The following is a 24,211-nucleotide window of genomic DNA, read 5'->3' as shown; positions in this document are numbered from 1 at the left end:
TAAATGACTGATATTAAAAGGCTAGAATACACTGAACTAAGCTACTTGTATTTTCTGGTTTGCTTTTTAGTATTTGTTTTTGTTTTGAGCCACACCCAACAGTGCACAGAGCTGATCCATGCTCAATGATCACTTCTGGCAGTAATGGGGGACCAGTGGTGACTAGGACAGTATGCAGGTCAGTGACATAAGCTCCTTACCAACTATAATTTTTCTCTGTCCCCCAAGCTACTTCATCTTAAAGATCAAAAATTGTCTTACAAAAGTGCTCAAGGAAACAAAAATTTACCAAAAGATTATTTCATCTAATGTCAATGGATCCCTAGAAATGACATAGATACTTGAACTCCCATTTTAGTTAGATTGATAATTTTAGTATAAATCATGACATTTTTTAAATTAGTGCTTACTTTTAGTTTATCTGGAGATGTGTAAGGAGCTTCAGGAGCATAAATCCTGAAAATATCAGCAAGGCAGCAAGCTACCAGTAAACGAACATCTTTATCAGGATGTTTTAGAAAAAAATCAGAAGCCAGATGTAAAGCTAGGTTTAAATAAAGTTCCTTTTCTTCTTCAGAGTCCTGGTCCATATCCATGAAAGTTTTTACAACCATCTGTTCAAAAAGAAAACAAAAAATAAATTCCCTACATAAGTACAGTCATTGGAAATATAAATCATATAACATATAAAGATTAACTTGCAATAAATATACTGTATTCCCCTGAAAGTGCTTCTCTGAAAAAATAAAACCCATCTGAACTATTATGATAGGGATAGATTACAGCAGGTACAGCACTTGCCTTGCACACAGTTTTACCCACGTTCAATTCCCAAAACCCCAAAATATCACCACCACCTTTCCATCCAAGAGCCACAAAGAGTGATCCCTGAGCACTGCCAGGTATGGCCCAACACACACACACACACACACACACACACACACACAAACGAGAGAGACAGACAGACACACACACACACACACACACACACACACACGTGCGCGCGAAGAGAAAAATAGACCTATCCAGATTTAATCCCTAGCATTCCACAGGGTACCCAAACCTGCCTTGTGTGATCCCTGAGCACAGAGCCTAGAATGAGCCTTGAGCTTGGCTAGGTATGGCCCCAAAACAAAACAAAACAAAACAAAACAAAACAAAACAAAAAAAAAACCCAAAAAATGACAGGATAAATAGCTTTAAAAAAAAAAAAAAAAATCAACCCAGGTTCGATCCTTGGCATCTTATATACCAAGCCCACTAGGCTTGATCACTAAGCAGAGCCAGCCCTGAGCAACGCCAGGTGTGGCCCAAAAACAAACAAACAATAAAGCAACTAATATGTACTTAGAGATGGTTCACAGCCAAGGCCTGAACATACATATGCTTAGCATGCAGGAACCACAGGGTTTAACCCCAACACCCTTGAGCTCCCATTATCCCATTGAGTGTAACAGAAAAAAAGGAAGACTAAGTAAACACTTTTCATTTATCCATCAAACCAGCTAGCCAGATATTTTTTTAGATTAAGATTGGCTTCATAGAGTGCTGCTGGTTTCACTTTTACAACCAAACTTAGTTTGCCCTTGGAAAAGATAGTACCCCGACAGATAGACAGCGGTAGGCCCTTTGCCTTGCACTCGGCCAACCCCAGAAGGGCCCCAATTCAATTCCCGGATCCCATATGGTACCCCGATCCTGTCAAGAGTAATTTCTGAGTGCAGAGCCAGGAGTAACCCCTGAGCACTGTTGCGTATGACCCAACCCCCCGCCAAAAATAATACCCCTTTCTAAAATGATATTAAGAGAAAAAGTATGCCGTAAATATAAACCTCAAATTACAATTTACTTTTTCATCAAAACATCAAACTATTCCATATATTATAATATGCAAATTCAAAATATATTTTAAGCCATAATAAAAACGATAGAGATAATTCACTGACAAAACGCAATGGCATTTATAGGATAAGCAGAGGAAAGCAGGTGAAAGATGGTATAGCTTGAATTCTGTGAAAAGCTTTCCCTAATTTCAGCATTAGACTAACAATGAACCCTCTGTTTGTATTTTCCTACTTCAATCCCCAAAATGACAGGATTAAAGATCTAAAGAAAACTGTGATAAGAAGGTGGACCATCTGGCATCCACTAGGTGGTGCTGCAAATACTAGTAATCTAGAATAGTCACCAAGTACCAGAGTCTCTGCCTGGGTTTTTAATATATATTACAAGAATGTCCTCTTCCTGTCGAGTCATTATTTCAAGTAGTAAATTTTTATTTACTTTTTAGATAACTTGCTTTCTTAGACTAGGAACGCTCTCAAATGAGGAAAGAGAGAAAATAAAAGAGAAGAAAAGAGGAGGGAGAATGAGGGGGAGGAGAGGAGGAAGAAAGAGAAGGGAGGAGAGAGGAGGGGGAAAGGAGAGGGATGGGAGAGGGTGGGAAGAGGGAGGTGTGAGAGGGGAAGAAGAGGAGGGAGAGGGAGAGAACAGAACTGGAGCCAGAGATAGCACAGCAGATAAAGCTTGCTCTGCACACAGCTGACTCTGGTTCAATCCCCTGAGAAGTGATCAAGTGCAGACAGGAGCAATAGCCTCCCTCCCCTGCCCCATAGAGTCCACTGGAGGTGGGAGAATAACTGGGGGCTATAGTGGAAAGTATGTCCAATGATGAAGGGACTGGTGCTGGAACACTGAATGCCTGAAACTCAACCATGAATATCTTGGTAACTTTGTAGTTTATAGTGATTCCATTTTTTTTTAAGGTGTAACATTAAAAATACAAATAGAGATGCAGTCATACAATGAGACAGCCTCATCTAAAACAATTTGCCTTCTGGAGCCAGAGGTAGCAGGTAGGAAGGTAGGGTGTTTGCCTTGAATATGGCAGAACCAGGTTCAATCCCTGGCATCCCATATGCTCCTGTGAGCCAACCAGAGTGGTCTCTGAGAACAAAGCCAAGAATAAAATCTAAACACTATTGGGTATGGCCAAAACAAACAAACCAAAGGCAATTCACCATCAAATCTATACCAGTGTGGCATTTCTCAGAAGGTGAGAAATTTTAAAAGTATAAATCTTGAACTTATCTTCAGAATAACTCTAAGTGTTCAAAATAAAACCTGAATACAGGGCCCAGAGAGATAGCACAGCAGCGTTTGCCTTGCAAGCAGCTGATCCAGGACCAAAGGTGGTTGGTTCGAATCCCAGTGTCACAAAAAAAAAAAAAAAAAAACTGAATACAAAACTACCTTCCTCAAATTAAATGGCTGCTTTGCAAAATAAAAGAGGAGAAAAAGGACAAAACCTACTATAAATAAAAATGAATTAAAGGTCCACAGATGTGGTTCAGGTGGTCAAACACAAGCCATGCATGGGCTTGTTTGATTCCCAGCACCAACACCCAAAGTAGCCATTGTGGCCTTTGACCATCAATAAGCCAAAGCATTACTGTGTCCTCCACAAAATAAAGCATATTGAATTTTTTTTCTCAAACACAAATGTAGAAAATCCTAAAGTTGTCCTCATAAGATACATACCTAGGGATATGGACTGATAGTACCATGGGCAGGATACTTGCCTCGCATACAGCAAACCTAGGTTTCATCCTTACACCCATAAAGGTCTCAGGAGCTCTGCAATAGCAATCCTTGAGTGCAGAGCCAAGAATCAACTGGTGAGCTCCACCGAGTGTGGCACCCTGCCCCCCAAAAAATATCTATACCAGTTCCATCATGACCTCCCACCATAAACAAATAAAATACATAACCCAAATCTACTCACCTTTAGCCGTCTCACCATTTCCTCCTTTGATATTTTATCTGAGATTTCCTTTACACCAGGAGGATAAGTAATTTTTCCATCATTGGTCCTTGTCTTTGAATGTGCCATGATGGAGTTATTTTTATCCCTAAAACAAGAAAATTTACTAGAATTAAACCAAAATTAGGAATAAACAGCATTTATAATATAAAACAAAGCCTGCCCCCAATTATTCAAAATTTCTCTTATCACAGAGATCCACTTAACATAATAAAAATCACTTTTTATTCGTTTTCCGCTAGCATTATTCCTACTACAATTAAAAAATGATAATAAGGGGCCGGGAAGATAGCATGGAGGTAAGGCCTTTCATGCAGAAGGAAGGTGGTTCGAATCCTGGCATCCCATATGGTCCCCTGTGCCTGCCAGGGGCGATTTCTGAGCACAGAGCCAGGAGTAACCCCTGAGCGCTGCCAGGTGTGACACAAAGAAAAAAATGATAATAGGGAACTCTTATCAGGTATTTTTTTAAATTATCACAAATCACTTAAGTCAAAATACAGTATAAGTAAATGGAACACTGTAACATTATACCCATTTATGCCCTGGCAGCTCTTACCAACCCTGAAAATCTAGGTTTCATTTTTGTGGTCTTAATAGGCAAGGAAGTACTGAGACTGTCACAATAGAACATTAAATAAAACTTGACTTTATACTGAACTACATTATATATTACCTGTAAGTAAAAAAGAAAACAATGTCCAGTTACTATTTCACCATCAACACTCACGGAAAATAGCAAAGTCTGCCTCCATACTTGAGAGTCAAGAAGGAAAAACTAAGTTACAGATTTGCTGAGTGCTTAGGCAATGTTTCATATTACCTTAGTGATCCAGATAACCTTAACATGTAGTCTCAGTGACCCCCAAACAATAGGATTCCCAAGCAACAAACCTAAGTAAGTTAAGTCTAATCTGGGGGGAGAGCACCTACACTTCAAATAAACCTCACCTCACTGAATTTCTAGGATAATGAGCATCACTAATCAATCCAAGTTCAGTTCCTGGTAACAGCATGTTTTCCTGAACTTCTCTGAGTGTGGTCCTTAAGTCCCTCTAAGCACTGTCAGAGTAGCCCTATTAATTCCCAGTACCACTGGGCCTGGCCTGGTCAGTGCTGCATCCTCAAGCCCTAGCACTGAACCTTTGGCCAAATTAGCCAAGAATCACTGTCAAGAATCCCTGGGCCCCCTCAACACCACTTACATAAGTTATCTCCTTGCAAACCTGACCCCATAAAGGGAACGAACTATGTATGAGTAAGTATCATCAGAAATACCATACATAAAAAGACCCCCCAAAATTTTTTTTTTGTTTTGGGGCCACACCCAGTGACACTCATGGGTTACTACTGACTATGCACTCAGAAATCGCTCCAGCTCGGGGGACCATATGGGAAGCCGGGGGTCAAACCCAGGTCAAACCGAGGTCTGTTTACAAGGCAAACGCTATACCACTGCACTATAGCTCTGGACTCCAGACCCACAAAATTATGAAACTGCTTATAAAATTATTTATATTTCTAAAAGAATAAAAACCAGTCAAGATCACCTCCCTAAAGTAATAAATCATAGAATAAACTAAAAGACATAAACAAAAAAGTTAAACTTTTAAAGTTTAAACTATTAAAAATCATGTAGACTGATAATACAGAAGGTAAGGAGCTTGCCTTGCACACAGTCAACCTGGGTTCAACTCCTGGCATCCTTTATGGTCCACTGAGCACCAGTGGACTGATTTCTGAGTGCAAAGCTAGGAATAACCAGCTCTGCTAGATGTAGCGCCAAAACAAAAATAAATTAAAAACAAATTATTAAAAATGAAATTTAGGGGCCGGAGAGATAGCATGGAGGTAAAGCATTTGCCTTGCATGCAGAAGGTCTGTGGTTCGAATTCCGGCCAGGAGAGCCTGCCAGGAGCAATTTCTGAGCGTAGAGCCAGGAGTAATCCCTGAACGCTGCTGGGTGTGACCCAAAAAAAAATGAAATTTAAAAACTTTCCGTAACTGAATCCCTAGACGGACTCCTCCCATATCCCTTCTTATATCTCCAATAAAGCCACATTACTGGAATCACCCTGATCAACATCATAATCGGAGGGAGAAAAATGGATGGTACCAAGACCAGACAGTCATATGTCCATTTGGTGGATATAAAAAATGATCAGACTTGAATACAAAATCCAAAGTCAACAACAACAGAAATGATACCCAATCTACATCAAGCTGTACATGAGGGAGAACAGTTGCACTAGCATTACGGGGGATAGAGGAGGAGAAAGTGGGATGCATGCTGGGAATAGAGATGGAGGGAACACTGATGATGGGAATGCCCCTCATTCATTTCTACTATGTGCTTTAAATATTACTGTGAAAGATTTGTAATTCACTTTGCCCACAATAAAAAAAAATTCAGTGACTGAATCTAGTCACTGAAATATCTTTTGTTTTTTGTTTTTTGGTTTTTTTTTTTTTCGGTTTTTGGGTCACACCCGGCGGTGCTCAGGGTTTACTCCTAGCTGTCTGCTCAGAAATAGCTCCTGGCAGGCACGGGGGATTCGAACCAACCACATTTGGTCCTGGATCGGCTGCTTGCAAGGCAAACGCCGCTGTGCTATCTCTGCGGGCCCCGAAATATCTTTTAATCATCTAATAAGAACATGTACTAGAATTAATGTTTAGAAGAATTTATGCACAACAGAGAAGAAACAGAAAGAAGTCTGTGGATGTGGCACTGTGATAAAGCACTTGTCTTAGACGCATGAAGAAATTAGTTCAATTCCCAATTTGCCTCGTGCAATTAGCCCAGTAGTACGAAGTCCCAAGGTTCAGTAGACCAAGTAGTATGCTGGGAACCACCAGGGCTACACGAGGTGATGTTCCTGGGATCTTGGGGTACCAGGAATCAAACTAAAAGCCTCAAGTGTTCTACACTCAATTGTGCCATTATAAGCTTCTTTTGCTGTTGACTGTACTAAAAATAAAAAAATTTAAAAGAAAACCTTAGACTTAATAAAGTCTCTATATTTTTAGTAGGATAGGTCAGTGGTAAGCATTCAAAGGAATCTTTCCAGACTAAGTCACCTGAGCATCATATTTAAAAACACATCCGTAGGCTGGAGACAATACAATCGGAAGGACACTACTTGCCTTTCATGAAGCTGACGCAAGACTGATCCCCACATCACATCTGATCTATCTGAGCACCACCAGGAGTAAGCCCTGAGCACTTCCATGTGTGCCTCAAAAATGGAAAACAAGGGGCCGGAGAGATAGCATGGAGGTAAGGCGTTTGCCTCTCATGCAGGAGGTCATCGGTTCGAATCCCGGCGTCCCATATATGGTCCTCCCGTGCCTGCCAGGAGCAATTTCTGAGCCTGGAGCCAGGAATAACTCCTGAGCACTGCCGGGTGTGACCCAAAAACCACAAAAAAAAAAAAAAAAAAGGAAAACAAAACCCTCATTCCTACCTCCAGCTTTTCTCCACTTTCTGTACATGTGATCATAATTACATTTGTTACAATGCCTCTCTCAATTGTAGGAGCTCACTATTCCATCTCATATAAATATACAAGATTTTTCAGAAAAACTAAATACGCAAAGACTATTACCTTAACTCCAACTCTACTGGACATAAAATAAATCACTAGCTAAAGCTTGCTAGTACTTTCTAGCTTATAAGTTACCTTTCTGCCAATAAAACCCTTCTTTCCCACTCAGATATTCTTATGACTTTTAAATAGTAAAAAATATAATGATAAAAACAAAGAACAAAAGTCATTATTTGCAAATGATAAAATTATGCATGCAAAATTTCCCAAAAGATTTACAGATAGAACAAAATAAGACTGAGTTAGTATGAATTTAAAGTAGAAAAATCAATATACAAATATCAAATATATAATGTCTATAAGTAACACAATATTAAACAGTAGATCAGAAACAAGAGAAGTCTACCCTCACCTCATAAATTCAACAATATAAAAAACAGTATTAAAATAAGCAAACAGAGGGGGCCGGAGAGATAGCATGGAGGTATGGCGTTTGCCTTTCATGCAGGAGGAGGTCATTGGTTCAAATCCCGGCATCCCATATGGTCCCCCGTGACTTCCAGGAGCAATTTCTGAGCCTTGAGCCAGGAATAACCCCTGAGCACTGCTGGGTGTGACCCAAAAACACCACAACACACACACACACACACACACACACACACACACACACAAATAAAAAAATAAAATAAGCAAACAGAGCCGGAGCGATAGCACAGCAGTAGGACATTTGCCTTGCACGCATCTGACCCAGAAAGGACCTGGGTTCAATCCCTGGCGTCCCATATGATCCCCCTGAGCCAGGATCAATTTCTGAGCACATAGCCAGGAGTAACCCCTGAACATCACCATGTGTAATCTAAAAACAAAACAAATAAACAAAAATACATAAAATGGACAGACATTTGAAGAGAATACTCAGATAACAAATAATTATATGAAAAGCTGTTCAATGACATTAATCATTAAGGAAATGCAAATTAAAACTATAACAACACACCCAGAGAGATAGCACAGCAGCATTTGCCTTGCAAGCAGCCGATCCAGGACCAAAGGTGGTTGGTTCGAATCCTGGTGTCCCATATGGTCCCCCGTGCCTGCCAGGAGCTATTTCTGAGCAGAGCCAGGAGTAACCCCTGAGCACTGCCGGGTGTGGCCCAAAAACCAAAAAAAAACAACTATAACATCACTATATAATATTAAAATAAATACAATAAAAAGTGGAAACATGGGGGCCAAAGTGGTGGCACTAAAGGTAAGACGTTTGCCTTGCAAGCACTAGCTTAGGACAGACCGAGGTCGATATGGTTCCCCCAAGCCAGGAGCGATTTCTGAGCACACAGCCAGGAATAACAACCCCTGAGCATCAATGGGTATGACCCAAAACCAAAAAAAAAAAAAAAGTGGAAAAATGGGGCCGAAGGAGTGGCACAAGCGGTAAGGCTTGTTTCCTTATGGAAACATCAAATGTAGGCAAGAATGAAAAGAAACATCACGCATTGCTACTAGAAATGTAAAATAGTGTAAGCATACTTGAAAACAGTTTGCCAATTTCTCATAAACTAAATAGTCACTCACCATACAAACCAGCAACTGCACTCTTGGGCATTTATGCCAGAGAAATTAAAGGCTATGTTCAGACAAATCTGTATAGGAATGTTTATAGCATCTTTATTCATAAAACCCAAAACTGGAAGCAATCCAAATGCCCTTCAAAGGGTGAATGAACTCAGAGAGAACCATATAATGAAATACTACTGGGCAATAAAAATAATTGAATCATTGATATGTGTAATAACTTATACTCTGTTATGATTATTGGAAGAGGTTCCTGCTGCATGACTCCAAGCATTTAAACATTGGCAAAATGATAAAACTATAAAAATGGAGAACAGATTAACTGTTGCCAGGAGGCATGATGGTGTAAGAAATCTCTTGTACAGTACAGTATCTGAACTGTGTTTATGGTACCACAAATCTCTATATGATATCAAACTACAAAGAATTCTGCATACATACTTATACACACATTAACAATGTCATGCAAATAAGACAAAGAAAATTGATTACATCTGTAAATTAGCTATGTCATACCAAGATCCACTTCCTAATTTTAATATTGTACAATAATTCCCCCACTGGCAAATGACTGTTAAAGGATTTCAGAGAATTCTATGTACTGATTTTGTAACTTTTTTCTTTATTTTGTTTTATCTTTATTTATTTGTCTTTATTTTGTTTTAACGTTTTGGCGCCAAAGAAACAGTACATAGAATAGGGCACTTGCCTTGCATAAAGCCAACCAGGTTCAATCCCCAACACCCCATAAGGTCTCCAAAACAACATCAGGAGTGATCCTTTAGCATAGCCAAGAGTAAATCCTAAGCACTGGCAGATGTGGCCCAAAAATCAAAAAATTAAAAGTTTTAGGAAGCTGGAGCAACAGCACAGCAGTAGGGCATTTGTCTGGCACGCGCTGGCTTGGGAAGGACCTGGGTTTGATCCCTGATATTCCATACAGAGCCCCAACCTGCCAGGAGCGATTTCTGAGCACAGAGCCAGCAGTAAACCGAGTACCACCAGGTGTGGCCCCAAAACTATAAAAATTTAAATAAATAAATAAATAAATAAATACATTTTGTTTTGTTTTGGGGTCACACCCGGCAGCGCTCAGGGGTTACTTCTGGCTCAATGCTCAGAAATCTCTCCTGGCAGGCTCAGGGGACCATATGGGATGCAGGGATTCGAAACAACAACCTTCTGCATGAAAGGCAAATTCCTTACCTCCATGCTATCTCTCCGGCCCCAAATAAATACATTTTTAAAAGCATTTTAAAAGGAAACAAAACTAAGGATAATCAATTAAAAAAGAGAGAGAGAGAGCCCCAGGGGCCAGACTGATATGATAGTAAATAAGGTAGAACATTTGCCTTGAATGTGGCTGACCCAAATTCAATCCTCAGCACTAGCTATGGTCCCCATGTCCTATCAGAAGTAGGCTAGGAGTACCACAGTAACAGGGATATGATGAAAAAGGATATGATGAAAAAGGAACTTTCATTCTCTCTTGGTGGAAATGTTGTCCGATTCAGCCTGAACAGTACAGAGTTCCACCTAATAATAAAATAAAGCTTCCAGGGCTATAATCATAGAAGAATAAGTAAGGCACTTGCCTTGCACACGGCTAACTCTGATTCAATCAATCCTCAATAACTCATATGGTCCAGAGCAACACCGGAAGTGATCCCTGAGCACCAAACCCTAAGTAACCCCTAAGCATTGCAGGGTAAGGGGGAAAAAATAATATATATATATATGTATATATATAACACAAATTCCATATGACCCAACAATTCTATTTCTCAGTATCTACCCCAAGAACACAAAGTATTAGCTGAAAATATATATGCATATTTATGTTTATGGCAGCACCAAGCAATAGATCTAGGCTATGGTTAAAAAAAAAATCAAATGGAAAACAACAGAGAGCAGATGAACCTGAACAGGCATCAGAGACAACAGGCCATGAGAGGCAGAGCCAGAGGCTTTAGGACCAAGAAGACTCTTAGGCAGCACCCAGGTGAGAAACAGAATCAAGTCAAAGACAAAGAGCCAACGGAACACTTGGCTACACACTACTCCTAGTCAAAGAACACCAACTAGGGACATTGTAAATATCACAATACAATCAAGACTAGGAAAACAACCCAGGGCCCCATCATGCTTAAGAGAATGAAGATGGTAGATCTGATGCCTGAAAATACCAACCACCTATTTAACTTCTCAGATAAGGACTTTAGAAAGAAATATGGAAGATGTTCGTAGAACTCAAAGAAAGCATGGATCAAACTGAATGTGCCAAAAATAAGAATCAAGAGAACCTGAGAGTAGAAAATTTCAAACTGAAATAACAGGGCTGAAAAACTTGTTAGGCGAAAAGAAACCTCATGAAAGCCTCTCCAACAGAGTAACAACAGTGGAAGACAGAATCAGTGAGGTATATAACTCCATACAACAGAGGAAGCTGGAAAAGAGCCCCAAAACACAAGATCAGAGAAAGGGAAAAGTCCTCTAAGAATGGGAACAGACAAAAATGGAAGTATTTGATAAACCTAATAGAATAAAAAAAAAGAAAAAAAAAAAAAAAACATAAAAATCATTGCAGTCCCTGGGGCCGGGAAGGCGGCGCTAGAGTTAAGGTGTCTGCCTTGATCCCCCAGCGCCCCAAATGGTCCCCCAAAGCCAGGGGCGATTTCTGAGCACATAGCCAGGAGTAACCCCTGAGCATCAAATGGGTGTGGTCCAAACCCCCCCCCCAAAAATCATTGCAGTCCCAAAGACACAAGAAGAAAACCCACATGAAGTATCAACAATCAAGGACATCATTGCAGAGTAACTCCCAGAGCTAAAGAGTGTATGCCTAAAGAATACCAGCTAAAAGATTCACAGAAAGCACCTAGTCACAATCACAAACCCCAAAGATAGGAATGACATAATGACAGCAGCAAGATTAAAAAGGGAAATTATATGAAACATCCTATATGAAACATATATGAAACATCCCTAAGATGCAGACTTGTCATAAGAAACCCTCAAGGCCTGAAGACAGTGGTGGGATAGTGACAAAACTCAACTAAATTAATGCATCATGCCAAAAGTATTTCACCCACCCAGCCTGGTTTACATTCAGGTTTAAATGAAGGATACACAGCTTCACAGATAAACAACAGCTCATAAACTTTACAGACTCAAAACCAGGTTAAAAAAAAAAACTTTAAGACAGACCAGGCTGGGAGAGATAGCACAGCGGGCCGTTTGCCTTGCAAGCAGCCGATCCAGGACCTAAGGTGGTTGGTTCAAATCCCGGTGTCCCATATGGTCCCCCGTGCCTGCCAGGAGCTACTTCTGAGCAGACAGCCAGGAGTAATCCCTGAGCAATGACGGGTTTTGTCCCAAAAACCAAAAAAAAAAAAAAAAAAAAACGATAAGACAGACCAAGTGACACACTGAAACACTGACATAAAGATGACACTAAATCCCATCACAATTATCTCTCTCAACATCTATGAATTTAAATACACCTAATAAGATACACAGAGTGACAACATGGATCAAAAACTGAATCCAACGTTTTGTTGCCTACAAGAAACAATTCGGAATATCCAGAATAAACACAGACTCAAACTCAAAGGTTGGAGAACAATCTTTCAAGCAAACAACTCCCTTAACAAGGCTAGAGTGACCATACTAATTTCAGATTACACAGACTTTAGATTTAAAAAAGTTATAAGGGACAAGAATGAACATTTCCTATTAAGGGATATGTACAACAGAAAGAAATCACACCCCTAAACATATGAGGGACCAGAAAAATATTTAAAACAATTGCTGATGAACTTGAGGACTTGAAGAAAGATAACAGTAATAGTAATAGTGGGAGACGTCAACATTGCATTGTCAGCACTTGAAGGTAAACCAAGCCAAAACCTAACAAGAATATAAGAGCACTGAAAGAGTAATGGAAGAAACTATAAATATATATAGGACTCTCTATCCCCAGAAAACTGGATACACATTCTTCTCCAACACACATGGTTCGTTCTCCAAAATATACCACATGCTCTCCCATAAAACATACCTACATAAAATAAAGACAATAGACATTGTACAAACAAGCTTCTCATATCATGATGCACTGAAATTATAAGTAAATAACAAGCAGAGAGAGAGGAAAATTTTAACACCTGGAAATTAAACAGCTCACTACTGAACAGCCAGTGGGTCAGAGAAGAAAGCAAAGAGGAGATCAAAAGTTTCCTGGAAACAAATGAGAACCAAGACACAAATTATAAGAATCTGTGGGGCACAGCAACATCTGTACTAAGAGAAAAATTTATAGCTTTGCAAGCATCCATCAGGAAGGAAGAAGGGGTCTGCATAAATAAATTAGTGTCACAGCTTACAAAACTGGAAAGTGATCAACAAAATGAACCAAAAATAAGAAAACAGAAAAACATAATGAAGCTTTGAGCAGAAATCAATGGATGGGAAATCCAAAAAAACCAATCCAAAAGATCAATAAAAGCAAGGGTTAGTTCTTTAAAAAGATAAACAAGATAGATAAACCACTATCAAAACTCACAAAGAGAAACTTAATAAAAAGAATCAGAAATGAAAACTGGCAGATTACTATATATACTACAGAAATTCAAAGGGTAGTCAAAGACTCCTTTGAGAAACTCTAGGCCATAAAACATGAGAACTTCCAAGGTTGAACCAGGATGATCTGGCATATCTCAACAGAGAGCCATCACTACTGAAGAAATTAAAATGATAATCAAAGTCTTCTTAAAAGAAACACCTGGCCCAGATGGATTCATCAATTCACCAACGAATTCTTTCAAACCTTTCAAAATGATCTACTGGCTATACTTTTCAGGCTTTTCCAGGAAACTGAAAAAAAAAAAAAAAAACAGAAACACTCCCAACTAGTTTTTATGAAGCTAACATCACCCTGATACTAAAACCAGACAGAGAAGCCACCAAAAAAGACAGCAGTATTGGGGCCAGAGAGATAGCACAGCGGTGTTTGTCTTGCAAGCAGCCAATCCAGAATCTAAGGTGGTTGGTTCGAATCCTGGCATCCCATATGGTCCCCCGTGCCTGCCAGGAGTTATTTCTGAGCAGATAGCCAGGAGTAACCCCTGAGCGCCGCAGGGTGTGACCCAAAAAAAAAAAAAAAAAAAAGATAGCAACAGACCAATATCCCTGATGAACACAAGATGCAAAGATCCTTAACAAAATCCTAACGTTGGGGTGAGCTATAGCACAGCGGTAGGGCATTTGCCTTGTATGCGGTCAACACCGAACAGACTCCAGACCCCATTTCGATTCCTGGCATTTCATATGGTCTCCCGAGCCTGTCAGAAGAGATTTCTGAGCAGAGCCAAGAGTAACCCCTGAGGACCACCAGGTACGACCCAAAAAGCAACCCCCCCCCTCCAAAAATTGTAGAAAATAGGATCCAATACCTCAACAAGAAAGCCATACACCAGGGGTGGTGAACACGAGGCTCCCGGCCAAAATGAATGCGGCTCTTTGCCTCTTATCATGATTTTGTATACTGCGGCTCTTTGCCAAGTTTGAATTTTGTTCTGCTGCTTCTGAGGAGGGACCTCTGAGGAGAGATCTCTGAGATAGTCCCGCCCCCAGGCTGCGTCATCCCATCTCCCATCCCTTGGAAACAGCTGCAGGGACAAGCAAGCGGGGGACCCGTGTGTCACATGTTGGATCACATCTTGCCGTTAGTTCTTGGTGTGAAGGACGCAGAACACCCTCACCATCACTGCAGGATTTTGACCCTCACTCAAAATGGCAAAATGAAATATGTGTTTCATCGATTATTGTTAAAATGATATGCTTTTGTGGGAGTGTTCGTCTGTTTTGGCAGGTCACTGCGTTGCATGGTGTGGCTCTTTGACTATCACAGTTTAAAATTTTGGCTCTTTGTGTCGAACTTGTTCGCCACCCCAGCCATACACCATAACCAAGTAGGATTCATCTGGGAGATGCAAGGATGGTTCAACATACGCAAGTCAATCAATGTATTATATCAACAAAAGGAAAATTAAAAACCATATGATCATATCAATAGATGCAGAGAAAGCATTTGATAAGTTCCAACACACATTCATGATAAAACAAGGTAAAAACAATAGGGCTGGAGAGATAGCAATGAGGAAAGGCATTTGCCTTTCATGCAGAAGGTCATCGGTTTGAATCCCAGCATCCCATATGGTCCCCTGTGCCTGCCAGGGGCGATTTCTGAGCAGATAGCCAGGAGTAACCCCTGAGCACTGCCAGGTGTGACCCAAAAACCAAAAGGAAAAAAAATTAAAAATTGAAAGAAAAAAACCAAGATGGGAACTTTTCTCAATACAGTCAAGGCCATTTATCACAAGCCTATGGCAAATACTATACTCAATGGGGGAAAACTTGAAGCCTTTCCCCTAAGATCTGGCACAAGCTAAGGCTGGCCCCCTCGCCCCACTCCTATTCAATATAGTACTGGAAGTATTTACAATAGCTGTTAGGCAAGAAAAAGGTATCAAGGGCATCCACATAGGAAAGGAAGAAGTCCAGCTCTCACTGTTTGCAGATGACACGATAAGATACTTAGATTCTTTCAAAAGGTTCCTAGAAACAATAGATTCATATATCAAAGTGGCAGGTTAAAAAATTAATGCACAAAATTTAATAGCCTTTTTATATGCAAATAATGATAGAGAACAGACATTTAAAAAACAATCCTATTCACAATAGCACCATAGAAATTAAAATACCTTAAAATCAACTTATTTAAAGAAGTGAAGGACATATACAAAGAAAACTATAAAGCATTGCTTCAAGAAATAAAAGAGAACACAAGAAAATGGTTTGGGAGGATTAACATCATTAAAATGGCAATACTCCCCAAAGCATTGTGTATAGATCAATGCAATCCCTCTAAGGATACCAAAGACATTCTTCAAAGTGGATCAATGGGGTCAGAATGATGGTGCAGCAGTAGAGTGTTTGCCTTGCAAGCAGCTAACTAGAATGAACCATGGTTCTATCCCCTGGCGTCTCATATGGTCCCCCAAGCCAGGAGCAATTTCTGAGTGCACAGCCAGGAGTAACCCCTGAGCATCGCCGGATGTGGCCCCAAAATAAAACAAAACAAACAAAACAAAACAAAACAAAAAAAGTGGATCAAACACTCCAGAAATTCATCTGGACCAATAAATGCTCAAGAATAGCTAAAGCAAAAGTGAGGAAAATTCCCAAATTTTAAATTGTACTACAAACAAAGCAATACACATTAAAACAGCATGGTACTGGAATAAAGATCAATGGAACAGACTTGAATATTCAGAGAACAACCCTCAGATATACAATTAATCTTTGACAAAGGAGAAAAAAAAATAGCCTCTTTAACCAGGGGGGCTTGTTGCTGGAGGGGCCGGAGAAACAGCATGGAGGCAAGGCCTTGCATGCAGAAGGATGGTGGTTCAAATCCTGGCATCCCATATGGTCCCTCAAGCCTGCCAGGAGCCATTTCTGAGTGTACAACCAGGAGTAACACCCCTGAGTGCTGCTGAGTGTGACCCAAAAACAAAAAACAAAAAAAAAACAAGTGGTGCTGGAACAACTGGTCAGCCATATGCAAAAAAAAAAAAAAAAAAAAAGAAACTCAAACCTCTAACACCATGCACAATGGTCAAATCAAAATGAATTAAAAACCCTGGTATCAGTGGGGTGAGAAAAAAAAGACCTTGATATCAGATCTGAAACTATACAGTATATAGAAGAAAATGTAGGCAAAATACTCCATGACATTGAAACTAAAAGCATCTTCAAGGAGAAAACACCACTGTCCAAACAAGTGAATGCAGAGATAAACAAATGGGATTACATTAAACTGAGAGGTTTCCAGGGCCAGAACAATAGCACAGCAGTAGGGTGTTTTTGTCTTGCACGAGGCCAATCCAGGACGGACCTATTTCTGAGCACATAGCCAGGAGTAACCCCCTGAGCCTGAGTGTGATTCAAAAAGGGGGAGGGGGGAGACTGAGAGGTTTCTGCACTTCAATGAAAACAGCAACTAGGGTAAAAAGGTCACCCACGGAATGGGACAAACTATTTACACAAAACCCATCAGATAAAGGGCATATTAGTATCTATGATATACAAGGTACTGTAAAACCTTAACAAGAAAAAAACATCAAACCCCATCAAAAAATGGAAAAAAATATTTCTTTTAAGAAGCAATACAGATGGCCTAAAGGCACATGAAAAAAAAAATGTTCTACATCACTAATCAACAGAGATGCAAATCAAAACAGCAATGAATTATCGTATGCCACAGAGAATGGCACACATCACAAAGAACAAGAACCACCACTGCTGGCATGGATGTGGAGAGAAAGGAACTCTCATTCACTGCTGGTGGGAATGGCGTCTAGTCCAGCCTTTCTGGAAAACTATGTGGAGATTCCTCAAAAACTGGAAATTGGGCTGGAGTGATAGCACAGCTTTAGGGTGTTTACCCTGCATATGCCTGACCTGGGTTCAATCCCCAGCATCCCATATGATCCCCAAGCCTACTAAGGGCAATTTCTGAGCTTAGAGCCAGGAGTAATTCCTCAGTGCTGCCAGGTGTGGACTCCCCCACCCCCCAAAAAACCAAGATACTGAGATCACATGTGATCCAGCAATTCCACTCCTATGGATATAACCTAGAAATACAAAAGTACAATACAATAATGCATTCTGCACTATGTTCATTGCAGTGCAATTTATAATAACCAGAATCTGGAAACAACCCAGATGCCCCAAAACAGGGAAGTGGCTAAAGAAATGGTGATACTCTTTACAATGGAATACTTTGCAGGTCTTAGAAAACACGAAGTAAAAAATTTTGCTTATACATGGATGGATATGGAGACTATTACATTGAGTGAAATAAGTCAGAGGGAGAGAGATTAGCACAGAATACTCAGATTCTCAGATGTGGGATTTAAGAAAAATAAAAGACAGTATAATAACAACACCCAGAGACAATAAAGATGAGAGCTGGAATGACCAGGTCAAGAAAAGCAGCTTATCACAAAGAGTAATAAGTGCAGTTAAAGAAATAACTACCTACACGACAATGACAGAGAAATCCAATGCCTGTCTCTAAGGCAGGCAGAGTATGGGAGAAAGAGGGAAGTGGGGGAACAATATTGGTGGGAAAGTTGCACTGGTAAAGGGGGTTGTGCAGTTTATGGCTCAAACCCAATTATGAACATGTTTGAAACCATGGTGCTTAAGAAATAATTTAAATCATTTTCAAACAACAGATGAATGAATAAAGTGGTATACAACAATGTGGAATATTATGCAGCTGTAAGAAAAACTGAAAAAAAAAAGTTGCAATCTACAGCAACTTGGATGGAGATGAAGGGCATCATGTTCAGTGTAAAAAGTCAGGGTGAAAAGCAAATACCAGATGCTGTCTCTCCTCTGTGCTATATATATATATATAGAAACACAGCAAGAGAATGGATAATAGTTAATGTTGACAAACTTCTTGGCTTTTAAGCAGAAAGCTAAAATTACTAATCAGTGGGTTCAGTAGAAAGAAAAGGCGGGTAGTGACACAAGATTCTTGGTACTTTGTTGGTGGTGAAGGTGTAATAATCTTACAAAAACAAAACCATAAAAGCTATCACTACTCTAACCACATTACCTAAAATACAATGCAAAAAGTCTTTCCTTAAAATCATTGAAATTTAACTTAATATATATGCAGGTATAAATGCAAAAGAGCTAGGTGGGGCTCTGAACTTCCGGCCTCCCAGCTTCTTGAAGGATCTCTTTCCTTCCTGGGAGCCGAAGTCTAGCAGCATGGGGTTCCGCAGGCCTCCGCCATGCCAGAGGCCTTCTTAACCAGGCCTGGGGGGGGGGGGGGAGGGTGCGGGACATGGGTAACCCCAGCACCCCTCTACCGCCTTGCTCCAGATCTCCAGGGCTTCCCTGCGCCACATGCCTGGGCCTGCGAGTTGGGTCCCTTGGCGGAGCTTGAAGGTACCCTAGGCTTTCCCTCATTCCCCATTTGCTCCTTAGGGAGGGTCTAGGTGGGGCTCTGAACTTTCGGCCTCCCTGCTTCTTGACAGGCAGTCACTGGTAATCTCTTTCCAGTCTATATTTTCAAAATTGCGCAGGGGCGCTACTCACTATCATTGAATTATGTTTTTATGTATGCAGAATGTCCATTTTGTACTCTGCCCTTTCGCACACCCCTGCAAAAGATCATTTTTCTCTTTAACTCTCTTAACCCCTATCATCATTACTCCTCATTTACCCTTTTTAAATTAAGTACTGTAGAGTCCTAAGTCACAGACCAAAGTGGTGCCCTGGAGTTATCACCCACCCAACTATTCCAAAAGACATAAAAAGGACACGTATGTCTTTTCAATATTTTATGTGTGTTTTCTTTGACGGCTATAACTTTTGCTGAATATTTTCTTATACAGTGACGATTTCCCCCCCCCTTTTTTATCTTCTCTTTGTGAACTGTTCAATATGGAATTTGGTGTGAAAGAATCCCTCAGTTTAATGCTTATGTTTGAACCAAGTCATGGGTATTGTTGGACGTGTTCTTACGCCCCCATATACTCTGATAACGCCACGTGACTTTATTTCTTGTTTGCGTAGGCACACTAAAACGGGAAAATACTATACATACAAATAAGTTCTTATCTAATAGAGATGGGAACACACAAATCTTGTAGTGCAATGGGACCTTACACCCTGAACATTGACATAAAGACCTGGCACAGGCCTCAGAAGAATGGGCATTCTCCATTCACCCCTGATCTAGAGAAGACATCTACGAAACATCCAAGGTTTTCTATAACATCAATTGGAGGCAATCCTCTACCAGGGAAGATCCTACCGCTGCTCTGACTTCGACCTACTCAAAAGAGACTTCCCTTAACACTGAGAAGACTTAACAACAATAATGACCTGCTTACTGGACAGGGCTTTCTGTATTGCCCCTTAATTGTGAGGTGAAACTAGAGGATACTCCACACCAGCCTGACTTCAATGTAGGATGTGCAGATTCCAGGATCTTTAATACAGAAACCTGATGCCAACAATAGGACTGCGTGAAAAATAAAACTGTATTGGCACTACAGACAATGACTTGGATTGAATAAACTAGTTTGCCTGGAGCCTAGAGTTGGTCTTATGCCAGGAAACTTCAGGGGTAGGGGTCTCCTTGTATTTAGACCAAGGCTTTTCCTTTCCATGTCCCCCATATTTTGGTGGGCCCATGCAAATAATATTTGCCACTCTAACACCGTTTTTACTGTGCCCTTTTAATTAACCCTTAAAAAAAACTCTTAAACTTTTGATGTTAACTTAAACTAATATATGTGCATGAAAATATAAAAAAAATACTATACCTTCAATGTTTAAGGAGTCACATAAATCTCATGGCTTTAGGTTGCTTTGTGTACTGCTAAGAAATGTTATAATGTACTACAATCTGAGGACTTGTGGACAAAGTAATTGTACATGGGTTCTGCCTTATTTTTCTTAATGTTCTTTGACTGTAAGTTCAATATTTAGGCGTCAGCAAGGGGATTTCTTCTGAGAACTCTGTTTATGGCCGATTGTCGTTTTATTGTAACTTTACCTTGTCCTCTTTGCATCATTGTTCTCATAATTAAAAATTAAAAAAAAAGAAAAAAAAAAGAAATGCAAGAGAACAGCAAGACAACTAAAGATGAAAAATACTGAATAAATCTGCTCAGTCAGATGTTAAAATTCCACAATAAAATTGAAGTAAATTAATGATGTGGTATTGATGTAGAAAAAGCACTTTATAGGAAGTGTTGGACAGCCTACAAACAAACCCACACATGAAATAAAATAAACTAAAAATAGAAACAGTACCTAGAGCAATAGTGGGGTGCTTGCCTTGCATGTGACTAAGCCAGATTCAATCTCCTGTATCCCATTTTGGTCCACCAGTCTACTGGGAGTAATTCCTCAGTTGCAGAGCCAGGAATTACCTCTAGGCATTTCCAGGTGTGGCCCAAAAGCCCCGTTCCCCCCCCAAAAAAAACTTAAAAATGAGAAGTAGTTACATATCAATTAAGAAAAATAAGATAAAAAGAAACTGTTTTGAATACTGTTCCACAAATGTACCTTCAGACTAATAAAACAGTCTCCCCATAAATTTTTTTCATTTTTTATTTCTTTCATTACTGTATTGCACTTTTCAAGTTTATCACATTCTTAGAAAAGTTGAAGTAATTTTTTTCCTCTTTTATTTTTTGTTTTGTTTGGGGGCCACACCCAGCAGCATTCTAGTTATTACTGTCTCTGCACTCAGAAATCACTCCTGGCAGGCTCTGGGGTCTATATGAAATGCCGGGGATCAAACCCATGTGCGTCCAGGTCGGCCACACGTGCAAGGCAAACAACCTACTGCTGTGCTATCACTCCTGCCCCAGAACTAAGTAATTCTTTGTCTTTAATTTTACTATAAATTTTCCTTTCAGAGAGTTCAGTTAACATTCCAAAATCTGATATTTTGCATGTTAATTTATATATTGAAACTTGACTCTTTTATTGAATTTATTAATTCTAACTGATTCTGATTAATTCAACTTCAATTTATTAATACTAAAAGCTTTTTGGTAGGGTTTTTAGGGTTTTCTACACAAAATCATGAAACCTACAAGAAGGTAATTAATTATACTACCCTCCTTTCTAATTAACCCATCTATTTTTTCTCTTTTTGTCTAACTGATCTGGCCAGAATTTCCTAGGTTGTCGGGAGGCATCCAAGTCTTGTTCCTGATCTTAAAGAAAAAGCTTCCATTACCACTGATAAATACAAATCAAATCAAAACCACCACGAGGTTATCACTAAACGCCAAATAACTTCAGGTATTTAATGACCAAAATGTTAAGCAATATACATATTTTTGCTTCCCTGCCCCCAAAACATATACATTTTAAAAATATGCATCAGAGGTGCCAGAGAGATGACACAACAGGTAAGGCCCTTGCCTTGCACATATCTAATCATGGTCTGATCCATGGTACCCCATATAATCGCCCAGAAGCTCCAGGAATGATCCAAGTGCAGAGCCAAGTCCTGAGCACTGCTGGGTGTGGCCAAAAAAAAAGAAAAGAAAGAAAGAGAATGAATCATAGACAGCTCAATGGTGGTCTGGAGTACACATTTTATATATATAGGAGGCTTAGATTCCATCCCCAGTACTGTCTGATCCCCCATTCACCACAGGAGCAATCCCCAAAATCCAAAGCTGGAGTCACCCCTAAGCAGCAATAAATTTAAACCAAAAAAACTAAGTAATACACACATACACACACATATCATGACTTCAAGTTAGGAAAAACAGGAACTATACGGGCAGGATTCAGAAGTAGGGCACTTTAGCAGTGCCAGAAGTAGTAATATTTGAGCGCATGTATAGCGAGGAGTAAGCCCAGAGCAAGCTTGGTGTGGCCCAAAAAACAAACAAAAATCAATTATAAGCAAGCAAAAAAAGTCATAAACAAGCATAAGCTAGCAGAAACCAAGCTAAGGCTGCATTACTTCAACCAAAGATCTTTCAGCAAATGCCTAGGACAAACTACTCCAAGAGAAGGTATCTACTCTTGGAGATGACAAGACAGGATTCTACTTTTCTTCTTTTTGAAGCTTTTGAGTCACACCTATTGATGCTCAGGGGCTACTCCTGGTTCAGTACTTAGGGGTCATTCCTTGTGGTATGGAGGTAGAGAAAAGAACCAGGAAGTGCCAGAGATCAAACCAACTCCCAAGAATTGTAGTTTTCCACAGATCCTAGGATGGGTGGCAGAAAGTGTTGCTATGAGCTTCAATAGAAGAGAAACTGTCCATCTATCACAAGACGTACAATGTGATTCAGAGTGCAACTAAATAATGCTGACCTAGAGGGGGCCATAGTACATGTAGGACGCCTATCTTGCAGGCAGCTGACCTGGATTCGAATTCCAGCATCCTATAATGCTTTCCTGAGCACTGCCAGGAGTAATTCCTGAGTGTAAAGCCTGGAGTAACTCCTGAACATTACAAAGTAGGCATGGGGCCTCAAGGATACATTTACCCATACAGTCAAAAACGTAACAATAACAAGTCTGTTACTTGTAGAAGTTGTGACTAACAGAATGTGTAAAATATGTCTACCAGATGTTCTCCCAAAATAATAAAATGAGAACATATTCTAAAAGTATCCTAATAGAAATAACAAGTGTTCAATAATAAAACAGAAAGCCCACTTCTTTAAATGGAGTAAAGGACAGGAACTCAAAGAAAAGGACAGAGGGAATAATCTGAATAAAGTCAGACAACAGAAGAAAGTTCAGATTTTGTTACTGGCTTCTAAATGTGGACTAAGTAAAAGATAGAGGAATTAAAGAAACAAGGGTAAAAGATGAGAATCAACAAAGGGACCAGTCACCTGCTCTTCAGTTTGCAAGCAGATGCTTAAAATACCACTGTATTTTTATGTGCAGCTGCTTCCCCAGACACACTGATTTATGTGTACTAAACAAATCTATATACTTTAAACTCTCAAGTTATGTTCAAATTTTCTGTCCTCTCCATGCTCCTCCTTCTATAGCAGAGGTTTTGAACATATCCTAATTAGCATTTATCACACATTTACCAAGATTTTTATTTCTGTATCAACATCTCCTACCAGAGAATAAGTGCCTTAAAGGAAAACGAGGTGCATCATTTTGTGCATCTATTATATATAATATAAAGCCTAATATGTAGATGCTCAAAAAACTATTGCTGATTAATGATCATTACTATTTTTAATTATTATTTTAAGTGACTCCTTGGGGTTACCAAGGACAATAGAGACTTGAACAAATTCAAAGAGCAAAACTAGTGAAGAAACTTCAACAAAACTCTAAGAAGTGATGAAATGGGTCTAGGCAAGAAGTGGTAAGAAGTGATTCAAAGGCATATGCGTGATTGAAAAACAAGTAACAAATGTTGCCAAGATTTGTAATGTGGGAGCCAGAGATCTAGATAAGTATAGTGGGTAGAATGCCTTGATGGTCTGGAAACCAATCCCTGGCATTCCTTATTGTCTCCTGAGCACTGCCAATAGTAAGTAATTCCCGAGCACAGAACTAGGAGTAACCCCTGAGCATCATCAGGTGGGTGATTCAAAAACAAAAATTTATTTTTGATGTTAGGACACTGTACAGTGGTTAGGGAAAAGGACCAGCATACACC

At 39.8% G+C, this 24,211-nt stretch overlaps 1 protein-coding gene across 3 annotated transcripts in view; it reads right to left on the bottom strand.

The window, feature by feature from the left end:
* The window catches only part of PDS5B (PDS5 cohesin associated factor B), a 194,594-nt gene that overhangs the window by 132,325 nt on the left and 38,058 nt on the right, over nucleotides 1-24,211 (bottom strand). For all 3 annotated transcript variants that reach the window (XM_049778744.1, XM_049778746.1, XM_049778745.1), the window contains exons 2-3: nucleotides 3,785-3,911; nucleotides 411-614 (exon numbers count right to left, since the gene is read on the bottom strand). In XM_049778744.1, the coding sequence (XP_049634701.1) occupies nucleotides 411-614; nucleotides 3,785-3,892 (312 nt within the window). In that variant the 5' untranslated portion in view covers nucleotides 3,893-3,911. The remainder of the gene's footprint in view (nucleotides 1-410; nucleotides 615-3,784; nucleotides 3,912-24,211) is intronic.

This window comes from Suncus etruscus, chromosome 8, assembly GCF_024139225.1.
Source record: "Suncus etruscus isolate mSunEtr1 chromosome 8, mSunEtr1.pri.cur, whole genome shotgun sequence".
Classification (NCBI taxonomy): Eukaryota; Metazoa; Chordata; class Mammalia; order Eulipotyphla; family Soricidae; genus Suncus; species Suncus etruscus.
Note: the sequence above shows the minus strand (reverse complement) of the source record. Positions and strands in the feature narration are given on the sequence as shown.